At 58.7% G+C, this 15,429-nt stretch overlaps 1 protein-coding gene across 1 annotated transcript; it reads right to left on the bottom strand.

The window, feature by feature from the left end:
* Nucleotides 1-3,626: 3,626 nt before the first annotated feature.
* On the bottom strand, nt 3,627-15,142 carry LIN28A (lin-28 homolog A; the record flags this gene model as incomplete). The annotated part of the gene is made up of 4 exons (XM_080357417.1): nt 14,768-15,142; nt 13,711-13,889; nt 5,217-5,401; nt 3,627-3,840 (listed from the first exon to the last, which is right to left on the bottom strand). The coding sequence occupies exons 1-4, from the start codon at nt 14,796-14,798 to the stop codon at nt 3,627-3,629; spliced, it is 609 nt and encodes a 202-aa protein (XP_080213543.1). The 5' UTR covers nt 14,799-15,142.
* Nucleotides 15,143-15,429: the final 287 nt, after the last annotated feature.

Here is a 15,429-nt window from a genome sequence, read left to right on the forward strand (position 1 = left end):
GATCACATTTTACATAGTTGGTACAAAAAAACAAATTAAAAAAAAAATAATAATAAAGAGGGGGGGAAAAGCCTCCAGGAACAGGAACTGAGGGTCTCACCGCAGGGACTCCCGCAGGAAAATCTCTTTGGGACGCACAACTCGGGGTAACCCCTGAGCCACACACACCCCCCCAGTTCTTCCCTCCCTCCCACCCACTTCATAAAGATTCCCCGAGTTTGACACACACAAGCTTTGGTTGCTAGCAGTAAACATGGATTACATTCTTCCGTCTCCTCGTACACAATGCTGTGACTCCAGGCTTTCGCGCCGGGGCAGACGCCCCCTCATGAGAGACACGCGGCTTTTCCTTATACATTCAAACCCTCCCGCCCCACAGCAGGACCCCGAGCGGCCTCGTCCGCCTGCGATGCACCGTCCCGTAATGCATAGTGCCCAGCGCCGAGCATGGGCAGGGTGGGTGATGATGCAGCAGTTTAATTAATTATTGGCAAGACACGGGAAGAACCACAGTGGCAAACGCAACGAGAAGATGTGAGTCAATCCCATCTTCTCCAACGTGGCTTCCGTTTACAGATAAAAATCCCTGTTTTCTTGGATCCCGGGTCCACGCTGGCCCCGGGGGACACCTGAGTGATTCTCTAAGCCATTTGCTTTAGCCTAGGACAGGGATGGTTACAGAGCTCGTATCCCCACACTGAGTTGCAAGGCAGAGTACCCAGAGAAGATCCCGTCTCCCTGGTCCATAACCTATTAGATGCTTTGGCTATTTTTCATCTTTTTTTTCCTTTTTTTTTCCTCTTACTTTTGTAAACAATAATCAAGGAGAATACTGAGAGAAACTGGAAAGATTTACAGAGGTATTTACACACACTAGACATCTAGCAGAAAACAAATCACCAAGCCATTAAACTGGGGGTGAGAGGGGGGGAAGGTCCTACATGATTCTTCAAGACAGATACAAGAATTAGGGGGGGCAGCAGTTTCCCAGCACAACTGAGGCACCAGGGAAAGGCCAACAGCCCCCCCGCAACACAGCAGTGGGACCGAGGCCCAGGCTTAGACGCTCTATTGCATTTACCCCGTTCAGGCAAAAAGCCGTTTTCCTGAAGCAGTTTTGTATAGATTCCCGTCTCTAGTCGAGAACTAAAAAGTCTTTCCCCCCTCCCTCCCAAGAAGAGACCACCACCTCACCTAAAAACTACCGGAGCAGGGCGGGAAGGCGGCGGGGGAGCCGCTCTCCATCCCCCCGAAATTGCGTCTTGTAGGACAGAGAGAAGCCCCAGAGGGGTCATGGGGCTCCAGCATCCTCAAAAATCCCCCCCCGGTGATGCCCGTTGGTGAGGATGGAGATGATGCTCCCCGTCTGTTCCAGCCCTGCTCTACATCTAAAGCTATCGCTACCTAAAAACCAGCAGAAGCCGTGCCCACGTCCCGATGCGTCTCCTCAGGAGGGCTCCAGCCGGCCGCCTGGGGATGCAAAGTGGAGTGTTGAGGTGTTAATGCCCCAAAAGCAGGGATTTGGAGTTTCCCAGCCGACATTTGGGGGGAAAAAGCCAGGAAGGGAGGAGAAAGATGGAGCAGCTGCACCTCCCTTGGACTTGGGTCCATCTTGGCGCCGGATCCCTTATCCCAGGGGGTCCCCTTGCCAGAGGACAGGGATTGAGGGTGACCCTCAGCCTCCCAACAACCTCAGCTCTTGCCGTGTCCCCCTGAAGGGGCTGGGACCCCCATCCTGGCTTCCCGCCCACAGCCCGTGTGACATCCCAGCGACAGGGGACACGGGGCCGACTGGAGCGTTCCCACCGGGACGGCGGGCAGGGGACGTGGGAGCGTGAGCAGGAGAGAGAAATGGAGGACAGTCCTCGAACGCCACCGGGCTGGGAGCGGATCTGGATTTTGGGAAGCCGAAGTGGGCTCTAGCAGCTGTCCCCTGCCCGTGGCACCGCCTGGCTGCTCCCTCCCCGCACACGGGTCTACAGACCCACACTCCTCCTCAGTCCAGTGGAGAAGGGAAAGAGACTATTAAAATACAGATAAAAAGAAAACAAAGCCCAAACATACCGAAAACCACAACTGAAAAGCCTGATGACACGTCAGTCCACCTAGAGAACATCCAGTGAGGTAGATCTACGCTTCCAATACAAACTTTGTCACATCTTTGTGCTGTTAGAAAAACCCTCCTCTCTGTCCAGCACTGGGCTACAGAGGCGTTTTATCCCTGAGATTGCTCGAATACCTGAGAATAAGTTGCAGGAATTATGTCCTTTCTCTCTCTCTTTTTTTCTTTTTTTTCCTTAAAGATTAAAATATACAAAAATACAAACCCAGAATATTTATATTAAAAAAAAAAAAAAAAAAAAAGAAAACAAAACAAAGACAACAAATAAACCCAAAGATACGTCATTCACGCACGTCCTAGTGCAGGTTTCACTTGGCCTTGGCTTCGGCACGGGCGGGGGGGCTGCCCCGGAGAAGGGCTGTCACCGGGGCCAATAAATAAAGGCAAGACTTGGGGGGCTGGTGGGGAGGGAGGGCAGCAGCTGCTAACGCCCCAGGGACCCTCTTTTTGTGCCCCTGGGGATGTTTCTGGAGCGTGGGATGGGCAGGAGGAGCCGAAACGTGCATGTTCTTTGTCCTGCGTGGGTTTGATTTGCAGACCTGGGGAGTCTGGATCTGCGTGAGCCCCGGGTGGGAAACGCTGCCAGCAACACCCCCGGGAGCCGGTTCTGCCCCGTGTCCAGCTCCCAAGGCTCAGCCAGGAGCATTTCTGCTCGTGAAGCCCTCGCGCTCCCCGGCTCCGCGTTTCGGAGGCAGGAGAAGCCATAGAGGGGAAGAGCTGGCTGCAGGAAACACCTTGTGCTCTCTGGGCTGGCACTTGGGAAGCCTTAGGGGAAAAATCATTTGAAAAATAAAGTGGTTTTCTTTTGACCTGCTCTCCCCAAGCCTCGGCTCGCAGCCCTGAAGCGTTAGCCCAGCCCTGAGAGGTGCCCCGTGTCCTTCCAAACCTGGGCTTTGCTGCTTTCAGCAACGGAGCGACCACAGGAAAAACCTGCGAATCCTCGCACCGACCTGCGAGTGAGAAGCTGCGAGGGGCAGAGGAACCGTGGGGCCGGCCCACGGGCATCTCCCCAGCGCTCTGCAGCCAGCCTGCCCCCCTTGTCCGTCTCGTCCCCGCTCCGTGGGGCACAGAGGGCCGGGACGGGCTCCGGGCAGGTCCCCGCAGCTCACCCAGGCTGTGCCGGAGCCTGTTTGAAGCTCAGGAGAACAAGGATCCATAAGCGAATCCCAGAGGTGCTGCTTCTCCGCTCCTCCTCCCAGAGGCATTACTGGCTTCGTTTTGGAAAATAATCAAATATGAGTATTTTTTCAAGGTGTGTTGCGTGCTGCTTCCTCCTACTTTTGGAAGGAGCCATCCCAATCATAGCAGGGCTTTTCGCACGCTGGGGACATGAGCTCCGTGCAGGGACACTGCGGCAGGACCTTTCTGTCCCAACGCTGGGTCCCCACTGTTAGTGCTGCCGCCGTCCCTCCCCGAGCCCTTCACCCTGCCCTCCCTGCCTGCCCGTTGCCTTGCCAAAGCCTTTTCATCCCGGTGGACGCCCCCTCCTCCCTGTCACCCACCATCATTCCCGGGTTTCGGGGAGCAGGGCCGAGCCGTGCATGTCCTCCTCCTCTCGGAAGTAGGCGGGTTTGCCCTGGGAGCTGGGGGACTGCTGTGCTTTCGCGGGGCAGTTGGCAACCATGTGGCTGATGCTCTGGCAGAAGTGACATTTCTTGGGCTGCGGCGGGAGCTTGCACTCCTTGGCGTGGTGGTCCAGCCCCCCACAGTTGTAGCATCTGCCAGAGCGGGGAGGAAAAGAGATTCAGGGAGGAGAAATAAAATGAGGTGGGATGTTGCTGTGGATGTGCCTGGGACTCATCTGGCTTCACAGCCAGAGCTGGGCTTAAAATCATAGAATCATTTTGGTTGGAAAGGAGATCATTGAGTCCAACTGTCCCCCACCTCAGCACTGCCCCATGTCCTGAGAACCTCAAGTCCGTCTGTCCAGCCCTCCAGGGCTGGTGGCTCCAGCACTGCCCTGGGCAGCCTGTTCCAATGCCCCACAGCCCTTTGGGGAAGAAACTGTTCCTAAATCCAACCTCAACCTCCCCTGGCGCAACCTGAGGCCGTTTCCTCTCCTCCTGTCACTTGCTGTGTTGCCCTTTTCTGAACTCGCTCCAGCACCTCCAGGTCTTTCTTGTCATGAGGAGCTCAACATGGCCCGGCCTCTGCAGGGGTGTGGAGTCCGGTGTTTGGGGGCGGCTGGTGGGTTTGGTCCCCTCAGACCCCCAGCTCCAGCACGGCCAGTCTGGACCTGGCTCAGCGGTGCTGCTGGTACCCAGGAGATGGCAGCAAGCCCCTGCACCGAACCGACGCACGGGGGGACACAAACCCGGGCGCTGGGGGCTGCAACCCCTCTGGCTCCTGTGTCCACAGACCCTGCAGCCGGCCCTGTGCACCAAGAGCCTGGGCAGAGCAGGAACAGGCAATGGGACAACTGACAGCCAGGAGAACGGTTGCAGGGACTGTGGCCATCAGTGTCGGGACAACCCCAAAAGTGGCTTTTCTTACAGCTTTTAGCACTTGTCCCGTGTGCCACCTTCCCACCAGAGCCACGTGGGCAGAGGGAGCTGCCTTGTGTCCATTTTAAATCCTGCATCTCTCTAGGACGATGACAACCCTTTGCTCTTTCCTTTTCCTTCCCAATTCCTTTACAACCCATTTTAAAACCCACTTGTGAAAAGAGCCAGGTGGGGAGCGCAGCATCCACTGGGAGAGCCAGGATGAGGCATCCCTGGGCAGCCGTGATGGAGAGGATGGAGAGGACGGGAGGGATGAAGGGCTGGCCAGAAACTCGCCCCGGGGCTCCCAGCCTCACCGTGGGAGACGCTGCCAGGACGTCCGGCCGTTTCCTTCCCACAAGGAAGGGTTTTTATCTCTGAGAAAATTAGCCCTGCCCAGGGCGGCTCCCCCACACGAGGGGTGTCCCTGACCTCTGCCCCTTCGCTCCTGCTTTGCTGCCCTTTCCCCACCAAACTGCATCTGCCGCTCATTAACCGCCCCAGGAAGCCGCTTTCCCCGAGGAAGGGTCGCTGCCCGCCCCGCGGCCCCCAGCCCGTCCCCACGCCGCGGGCTCGGGCCCTGTCCTGGATCAGCCCCAGCCACACCTTACCGGTCTCCTTTCGATCTGCGTTTCTGCAGGCTCTTGCCCTTGGGTCTCCTCTCGCTGCCGATGCAGAAGACGCCCCCTGGGCCGGTCACCCGGATGGACTCCAAACCTTTGGATGACTTCTTGAAGGTGAACTCGACAGCTTCTCCCTCCTTCAGGCTGCGGAAACCTTCCATGTGGAGCTTGCTCTGGGGTGGAACAGGGAAAGGACGGGGGGCAGCACTGAGATGGGGTGTTCACACAACCCCCAGCCCCGCAGACACCTCCCATGGCTGCCAGCGTCCCCCTGTGCCTGCTCCGTGTGAGGGGACAGACATTGGGGACCAAGCTCCTCCAGGCACCTTCATCTCCCCAAAGATTTGAGACTTCAGTGATATGGGGCAGCTGGCGGAATGGGGCTCATGGGTTTGGCAAGCAAGGGCCAGCAGAGCCAGCGCTGACCCAATTTCAGCAGTATTTGCTGCAAAACGCTGGTTCTCAGCACTGCGAAACAGCCCTTTTCTGCCACTGACACCCCGGGCTGGGGAGTGAGAACTGCCCCTGCACTTCATGCCACCCCAGCCTGGGGATGCTCAATGGGAGACCCAAAATATCTCTTTTAGAAGACAAAAGGATCTTGAGGCTTTGCAGAGGCACAGGAAACCCTGCTCACGCAGGACCCGCAGCAGGACCAGGAGGCTGGGAGGTGGCACTGTCACCCCAGGGTCCCAGCCACCCCCCGCACTGCAGCTCACCTCGATTCAAGCCCTTTAAACACCCCCAGTACTTAATTAAGCAGCCATTTGGTCCTGGGAGCATCTCCTGTCCTGCCCAGGATCACCACATCACTCATCACTGTGCAATCAAAGCTGGGAGTTCAGACTCGGGATTGGGTTTGTGAGATGACAGAAAAACCCACACCACTTTTACAAGCTCCGTCCTTTTGAGCCGAACCAATTCCCGAGGAGCTGAGATGGGCGGTGTAGCCGTCATCTCTTGCCCCCTGTGAGCAGGACCGTGATTCACAGCAGCGCTTTCGCTCGGCTTCATTAGCGCAGCCCAAACGAGCGTGAGCAAAGAGTTAAGGGGGATTTGCAGGCAGAGGGAGGAGCAGCTCCCGCGGGCTGGGGATTCCCAGCAAAGCCGGCGCCAAGGCTGCAGTAGGACCTGCATTTATGAATGGAGCATCTCTCCCATTCATGGCCCGGCCAGTTCCCATCACGTGGGGCCGCGGTCGCCCGTTCTTCCCACAGCGCGATCCCGTGTGCACGCTGCCCGTGGACGGGCGGGCACGGTCGGTTCTCCTGTCCCACCCCACAGGACCCACGAGGAAACACCCCATCTCTGTTTTTACAAGAGGGAGGAAATGGAGCTGTTGGTTTTTAGGAGTGAATTTTTTTCAGCAGGACCCGTGTGTGTCTGTGGGCACATGAGGGAAGTGGGAATGTGGCAAAGCTCAAGGAACAGTCCTCAAGGCCCCTGTTTCTGCAACTTTTCTGCCCTTTCTGTGCCCTGGGGATGAGCCAAGTCACCCACACTCACCCAGCCCACTTGCCTGTGGGGATGGGGTGCAGGGCGGTCCAGATGGGACCACCTGCGCTCTGACCTGCTGCTGCTCCCAAAAGGGTGAGCAAACCATGAGCAACAAGGTCCGCAGTGAGATAAAGGATGTGACAGAGTCTCACAGCAACCTCAGCCCATCCAGGGCCGATCTGGGCAGTCCCATCACCACCCTCCGCTGGTAAACACCCTCCTGTGCTCAGCACAACAGCCAGAGGCTGCTCCCCAGCCCCACGTCAGCTTTCCCCTGGTGCTGAGCATCGCTGGGAGGATGCTGAGCATCAACCAAGCTCTGTGTCCATAGCAGCTGCCAGCACAACACAGGAGGTGCGCAGCTCAGCCTTGGCACCTCATGGCTGGCCACTAACCCTGCCCCGTCCCCAACGTGCCACCCCATGGTCCCTCTCAAACCCCTCTGTGAGGTGGTTTGGGTGATGAGGCTGCCGTGGATGGTGAATTTACCCCCCTCCAGCAGCAGCTGCAGCTTTTTGGGGGCAAGGAGCATCACTCCATGGTGAGCATTAATTACTCCATGGTAAGCATCACTCCATGGTGAGCATTAATTACTCTATGGTGAGCATCACTCCGTGGTGAGCATTAATTACTCTATGATGAGCATCACTCCATGGTGAGCATTAATTACTCTATGGCGAGCATCACTCCGCGGCAGGGGGACGAGAGCCAGACATCCTCTTTATCGGGGGTGTTTACAGCCTCAGCTGTGTTTACACTGCAGAGATGAAAACTCCCAGGCACATGGCCCCAAGCTTTGGGACAAAGCCAAGCCGTGATGGGGGGACCCCAATGCCCCCCAGCTCAGCCCGTGCCTTGGGCATCACCACCTGTAGGCAACCAAAGTGCTGGGGTCCAGCTCTGTCCCCCCATGATCCATCCATTACCCAAATTTCTCGAGGAAGAGGAGGGCTGAGGCAGAAGCTGCCGCAACATGATGGGGTGGGGGGAAGCGATTTATTTTCCAGGAGCGGGTGAGGATGACAACCACCTCCCGGCCCCCTCCGCCAAAAGGCCAAAGGAAACGCCCTCTCCCCAGGGAAGTTGGGGGGGGAGAAGAGACCAGGGCACCCCCAGCTCTCCCCCCCCACCGCAACCTTTTGATGTGAGGCTGCAGAGTGGCTGGTGGCCCCTGCGCATCCCCCCCCTGCCCCCTTCCCAAAACACACACATTGCTGGCATTCCTCTGTTATCAGATAGGTAATCAAACTGCAGCCCATTGAATTAGCTGCATACCTCCTGCATCTGAAAGGAAGGGGCCCAGAGCCCCCGTCCCACACCACACACAAAGCCCGAGCCTTCCCAGGCCTCCACACACACACACCCCCCCCAAAAAAATAAAGAGAGGAAGGGGGGATTGGAGCGAGCCGGGGATGCTGGGGATGGGGGAGCGCAGGGGAGGGCCGGGGCCGGGAGCCACCGGCCAGCGAGAACAAAGGGCCGGCGGCGGCCGTGCTCCCGCTGCCCAAATTCCAGGAGTTCCAGGCCACGGTGGGGGGAGGAAGGGTGGTCGGCATGGCCGAGGCCCCTCTGACCCCCTGCAGCCCCTCTGCGCATCAGCTCTGCGCCCAGCTCGCCCGCCGCGGGACAGACGGACAGACGGCCCTTGTTGGGTGCTGCGGTTTGGGTCCAGGGCTGAGCTCAGGGGTTGGTCTTGGGGGAGGATGGTTTTGGTACCAGGGGGCTTGGGACCACAAAGTGTTGCCATCCTCAGAATAAAACTGTTTAAAAGTATATCCTAGGGCAAGGATTTCATTCGTTGTCATTAGGATCCAGGGTTAACCAGTGGGACAAGGAACAGCAGCAGAGCTGGCACCACGTCTCCCAAGCTGCCTATGGCCTGTCAGGCCCCCCCTTTTGCCAGGCAGCATGGGGGGCACCTCTGCATCCCCCTACCACCCGGCACCCTGGCAGCTCCGTGGTTATTTACGGCAAACAAAGACACAGCACATGAGCGGCCGAGCGCTGCCCCCCACCCTCACCCCTTCCCCACCTGCACGTGGCTGCCTTCATCCCTCCTCTTCATCCCTCATCACAGACCCCACGCTAGACCTGCGTCCCCTCCCGGAGGGGTGACACCGTGGAGCACCCCAAATCTGGCCACTGCTCCCCAAATCCGGCCACTGGTTCACCCCCGCCCCGCCGGGCTCCGGAGGGGCTCAGCCGGCCCCGGGGTCACCATTGTCCCCGCGGCCTCCCCAGCGACACAAGGGGACGTTTATTCCCAGCCAGCCCTGGCCACTCAATCAAACCATCTTTGTGTCCGGAGGGGCCTGGGGCGGAGCAGCCGCTGCACCTCGCCTCCTACCCGCTCCACAGCATTGCAGCCGCTTACACTTAAATCCCTCCGAAAACAAGTCATTTTGGGATGCTGGGCTGCGGGAGCACGAGCGGCGATGCCAAACTCCGCTCAGAGCGTTTCGGGCAGCACAGCTCCACTGCAGGCAGTGCCCGTGCCTCAGTTTCCCCCACTTGTGCAGGGGAAATGGCCACAGGGGCCAGGAAAGATGGACCCTCCAGCTGCTGCGGTTGATGCAACAACCCACGGAGCCACACGTGCCCTGGACACTTTTGTCACCCCATGACACCCGAGGACCCATCGTGGGGGGACACGCACATCGCAGGGGGAGCAGCCCCTCAGGGCTCAGGTTCAGCACAGCGGGCTCCGAGCAGCCCCTTCCTCTGCTCCTGTACCGGGAATAAACCGGTGGGCAGGGGCTGGTGCCCGGTTTTCTGGGGCACAGCCGCTTTCCTGCCAAATTGACTATGCTTGCTCTTAATTTCCCACCGTAAACCAGCAAAATTATACACTAATTCTGGAAAGGAAAAAAAAAGCATGTGCCACAGAGTTTAATCCATCAACTACCTGCCCTAAATCCCCACTCCTTCAGCTGGATTTTTCCCCACTCTGAGGGTTCCAAAACCCTCCTGCGCTTCCCAGGGGGCAGCTAATTAGGATTAGCTGCTGCATATTAATTTCATAGTCCCGTCTTAAAGCGGGGGCAGCAGCACACACCTTCCCTGGCTGATTTCAGCTTCAACCCACTTACTCTTAGGACCAAGTAAACAGGGAAAAGGAAACACCGGAGCTGGGGGGAGCAGGGACGGGGGTCGCCAAGGTAGCGGCTCCATCCCGGCCCTTCCCGGCTCCAACAGGCGCAATCCCATTCATTTGGGCTGTTTTATCTGGGAGACCATTTAAGGGTGTTTTCTCTCCCTGCCCTGGGGCGGAGAGGGGGAGCTGGGGGAAGGGATGTGCCTGCAGCCATCAGTTAATCTTTACACAGAGACAGGAGGCTTTTTTTGTGTGTGTGTGCATCTTGAGGGAGCTTCAGGGGTGGAATAAAGCCGCTCTCTTCCACTCTCTGCCATCAGGACGCGGCGCACAAGCGGTGCGATATGATTTTATTCCAGCAGTTATTTTAAAAAAGAATAATAACAAAAAAATTGCGTCTCCCCTGCCTCCCGAAAGCAGAGATGTCAGCCTGCATTTCTACCCCAAAAACTTCCTTCCCCAGGGACACACTTTGAGAAGTGTAGGGTGAAGACGCTTCCCTACCACACATAACTTCAGGGCTCCCAGGTCCTGCAGAGCGAACGCAGGAGCGATGGTGCACATGAGAAAGGAGTAAACGTGAGATATCAGATATGTCCTGTGCCTCCAGGAGCATCACAGAACCAATGGACTCACTCACTGCTCTGAGCAGGTCCCCGTTCGCCCCACTGCCCCCCCAGCTCTGCACAAACTGCATCCCATGGCCGGATCCTGCCCCGCTGCCCCATGGGGGGACCCTGCAAGGCAGGACCCTGCTCCCCGACGGAGAAATCCTCCCTTGTGCCTTTGCTCTGCTACACACTCAGGGATGGAGCTGCCTCTAAACACGTGTTTTGGGGTTGTATTTTCTTTTGAGCCCCCACGTCACGCTGGCATCTTTCAGGACAGCACGAGTGCGGGACAGCCCAGGGTGGCTCAGCCGAAACCCATGGCCGAGTGGCAGCTGTCATCACCCTCCGCCCTGTCCCCTCCATCAGCCCCCCCCAGGCTCCTGGGGACGGCAGCACCCAGAGGACCACGGGGGACTGGAGCCCCGCTGTGCCCACACCGCCCTGGGCACTCAAGGAACGCCACATCCCAGCCCCAGTGGGTCTAACCACGGGTACAGCCTTATGTCCCCGCAAGGACACGTGTGACCGTGTCACCGAGGTGCCACCAAATGTCCCATGGCCACGGCAGCCACGGGCTCTCAGTGTTCTTGCCAAAATCACAAGAAGGAACAAAAAACCCCCAACTAACATTGCTTTCATCAAGGATTTAGGCTGGTTGGCTTTTGCCTTCCCCACACCCCCGTGAGTGATGCCCAGAGCTGCGGTGCGAGCCCAGGGGACCAAACGCAGCTTTGGGGTCTTTCCCAGCACCAGCCTGGTTTCTGCCACCCCCAGACCCCCAACCTTTCACGGGTGCTGCTCGGCCCCTCACCTCCCCGGGGACAACCTGCTCTGCTTCTCCCTGCTTCATCTCCCCTGTCTCCTCACAGCCCCCAAGCGAATCCATCTCCAGTGTCCAGGGGAGGCGTTTGAACCCAAATGCCTCATTTTTAGCTCACAATGCGAGGGAAAGGCAGCCCCGAGGAGCCCTGTTAGTCTCCTGTCCTGCCGAGATTTTAATCTCTTTGTGATCAGATAAAGGGAGAGGGAGATGGAGACGCGCTCCCTGCAGAGAAGGGCCATTCAGACCTGGTTCCTGTAATAAAGTGATTTAATAGATCTAAAGAGGCCAATTCCCTTCTTTCTCCCACAATTACTTCCTGTGGGTCATCATTCACATATGTAAATGAAGAGAGGAAGGCGTGAGTTATGGGGGGCTCTGGGGTGTTAAACCCCAAAGGCTAGTTTGGGGTGCTGGCGTTGGGTGCCTGGAACAGCATCCTGAGCCCCGTGTGTCATCGTCCCCCATCAGTGACGGCTTTTGCCCTCCCAGACCTGACCCCTCCCTGGGTAGCGGAGCTGGTAGGGGCTCTCAGGAAGCACCAGGTTGGGGGGAGCATCGGGAAAAGAGCCCGTTCCCCAAAAGTAGGGAGAGAGGGAGTTCAGTCCTTCTCCAAGGAGGAGATGGGGCTGTGCAGCTGCCGGGACGCCCCGTGGTGGCAAAGCCACCGGCACCAGCCCCGGCTGTTTCGCTGCAGGCGAGCGGTGACTTTGTGCCGCCTGCGAGCGGGGCAGGAGGGGAAAGACTGACCCGGAGGGAGAAAGATCAGGCACCAGCCCAAAGCCACCCGCTTCTGGTGGTGCAAAGCCCGGCACCGGGAGCCCTTAGCTGCAGCGGGGACTGACACAAATACACGCTGCCCCTCTGCTGCCCAAAACAGCCCGTTTTTACCCAGCATTCACCGTACCGCCCGAACACAGCAAACCCTGCGCACGGGACCCCGTGGCTCCCCCAGCCCCGGAACGCAGGTCGCAGGGACCTGCAGAACTCCCCGAGCACTGGGATGCTCCCGACAGAGACACCCCGCTTGATTCTCTTTTTCTGCAGGAATGCGAGCGAGAGCAATCAGGAAACCAGTCTGGGGGCAATAAACCCCAGGAAAAAGGGAGGGAGGGCGGGAGGCTTCCCCACATGGGCACTGGGTCCCGCTGTGCTACATTGAGATGCAAAGACCCATTTGCTGCCACTGAAGCACCAGAATCTCAGTTTTCCCCAGCTGATTGGGAGCTGTTGCCTCCAAACTCAGCAGTGTTTCTGGCCTGGGACGGTAGCTCCTACCAAGGCATTTTCACCACACCGCAGCCAAAGGAGAAGGGATTTGTTCTCCGCTGATCATCACTCACTTGCCAAACCTGCAGAGCCCTGCCTGGAGCAGCCACAGCCTCGTGGGCAGGGGCTGAGAGACCCCCCTGCAGCTCCGTCCTGTACCCCAGCTCAGCTCCTTCATGGGACAGACCCCGATTTTGGAGGGTTTGGGCCCATGGTGAGTGACAGCCAGTGAAGCTGGCTGGTCCAGGGCCTCCCTGGAGCTGGCATCACCAAATCCTGCACGGCTGCTCCCAACTGTACCCACCAAATCGCTCATGTTTGCTCCAGAGACCCCAATACCTCTTTAGTTGTGGTCACTTTGCTCCCTGGCCATGTGGGGACACAGGGCACACTCATCACACCCAGCCCTTTACACAGCAGTCGGTGCTGAGCCCCACATCTCCATCCCAGCTCCTGCCCTCATTTTGGGCACCATCTCCAAACACCAGCCCCTAAATGGGGTCCCCCAGCAGATCCTCCCCTGCCAACCGGGTGGGTTCAAGCAGCCGCAGCCCCAAATCCACAACTTCGCTCAGCACAAGATCACCGACACGCGTGGGGCTTCCCCCTCAGCAAGGTGTGTGCGGGTCAAATCCGGACACGAGACTGTCACTATCGTACCGAATCCATTAGGGCACATATGTGACCCCGCAGGTTTTTGTGCCAGCCGCAACCGAAACAAGGGGACAGGACAGAGATTTCCCTCACCTGGGGATGAGCTACATCTGGGGCAAGCCCAACCCTGCATCCCTACGTGGCTCAGAGCTCCCAGAACCTGGTCCCTGAAGGAAAACCAGCTCTTCCCCGGGTCCCTCTGTGGGGTGAGCAGCATCCCTGCTCTGACATATCCCGTGGGCACCTGCTCCCCTGGATCCGTGATCCCTGGCTCCCCAGGGAACCATGATGGGAAAATGAAATCGCCCGGGGATCAGCTTACAGGGCCGGTCCCCGGAGAGGAGCCCGGGGCTGCCCTTCGCCACCCGCCTCGCAACGGGAAACGAGCCTGGGGGATTCCGGCTCCCGTGGGATGATGCTGGGCTGGGATGTGGGGAGCGGTGGGGATCCCCATCCCATGTCGCGTCCTCCCAGGGGCATGCTAAGGGCTGCGCCTCCTTTTCTCCCCAAAGCCCCACGCAGGATTCGGCCCCGTACCTGGTGCACGAAGACATCGACGGGCGAGTCCAGGGTTGCGCCGCCCTTGGCGGTCATGGAGAGGAAGCCGAAGCCCATGCGGACGTTGAACCACTTGCAGATGCCGGAGCCGTGCAGGGGCTGGGACTCGTTCTCGGCCTTGGGCGAGTCTCCGACGGGCTCCTCGCCCGGCTTCTCACCTGGGGAGAGACCCACCGAGCGGCTGAGCCGGGAGGCTGGGGGAGCTGTGACCCCCCGGCCCAGCCAGCCCGCACCCAGCCGGGCAGCCTGCGGCAGGAGCCCCAAATCCTGCCGAGGTTCCCCAGGCTCGAAAATTAATTTAAAAAAAGAAAATAATCAACCAAACCAAACAAAAATAAACAAACAAAAAAACCCCGAATCAAACAACGAAAAAAAGCCCACAAAAATCACACCAAAATCCCAACGGTCCCCAAAAAGCCGAGCGGAGCGGGCAGCGCTGCCTCCACGTGTGCGCGGGGATCACCCCGGGAGACCGGGAAGTGAAGGCAGCTCCTGCCGGCACGACCCGGGCGCTGCGTGGAGTGGGGGCCCTAAATCCGTTCTCCCGTCAAAAACATGAACAACAAACAAACAAAAAAAAAAAAGGAAAAAATGGCAAAAATGAAAAAAATACAAAAAACACAAAAAAAGGGAAAAAAATTCCCCAAAATACCAACCCGAAATCCCCCTGTCCCCAGCAAGCCACGCTGGAGAAAGTGTCTCCCCTGCCGTCAGCATCCCCCCCGCTGCACGGGGACCCTCCCGCTCCCAAACAACCCCAGCAGCCGCCACCGGCCCCAAACTTCTGGGCTCATCCTGAGGCTGGATGGGGGGGGGGGTGTGTAAATATATAAATCACCCCCCACCCCGAGCCCCCCAAAGAGCTGCAGCGGGGGAGCGGGACCGCGCCGGGCCCGGCCGCGCTGCTGGGGCGCAGCGGGGCTGGGGGGGCCGGCGCTGGGCGGGGGGGGGGGTCCCTGCGCCCCCCGGCCGGGCTCAGCCGTCGTTATTAATAATCGCGGAGCCGAGGCGGGCTGCGACAATAATATAACTTAACCTGCAAACTGCTGGTTGGAAACAGACCCCATCCCGACACTCGCTTGCAAATTCCGAGTTGTGGCTGTTACCGCCTCCTCCCTCCTCCTCCTCGGCCAGCTTTGAGGGGATCAGACCGGCCAAAAAAAAAAGAGAGAGAAAAAAAACAACCAACAAAAAACCCCAGCTTAGACCCCGCCGGGAGGGAGCCGGGAGAGGTTTGACTCCATCTTCACTCCAACAATAGGGGTGGGAGGGAGCGGGAGGGTTTTTTCAAAGGCTCCCAAATTCTCGCAGACAATAGCAGCCCCCGCCCCCCCCCCCAGGACCCACCCGCGGGGCCGAGGGGCGCCGGGCCCCGCTCCTCCATCCTACCCCCACGTGATCCTAATTAACGCCCCCCCCGGTAATAGCGAAACATTCCGAGAGGGATTTGGGGGGGTGGTGGGTTGACCACCCCCCCTGCTTAGGGGCGAGGCCACCTGTCAAGGGAAGACGTGACCCCCGGGGGTGGGGGGAGGTGGGACCCCCGAGGATCGGGGAGAATTTCCACGTCGTTTCCCCGCGCCCCCCCCGCAGCTGTCCCCGTGAGCGGAGCCACCTGCGAGCCACGGCCCCCGGGACGCGGCGGGGCGAGGGAATTGGGGCAGGGGACGGCCGGTTTTCCGGGACACCGGGATCTTC

Source organism: Nesoenas mayeri, assembly GCF_963082525.1.
Source record: "Nesoenas mayeri genome assembly, chromosome: 21".
NCBI lineage: Eukaryota > Metazoa > Chordata > Aves > Columbiformes > Columbidae > Nesoenas > Nesoenas mayeri.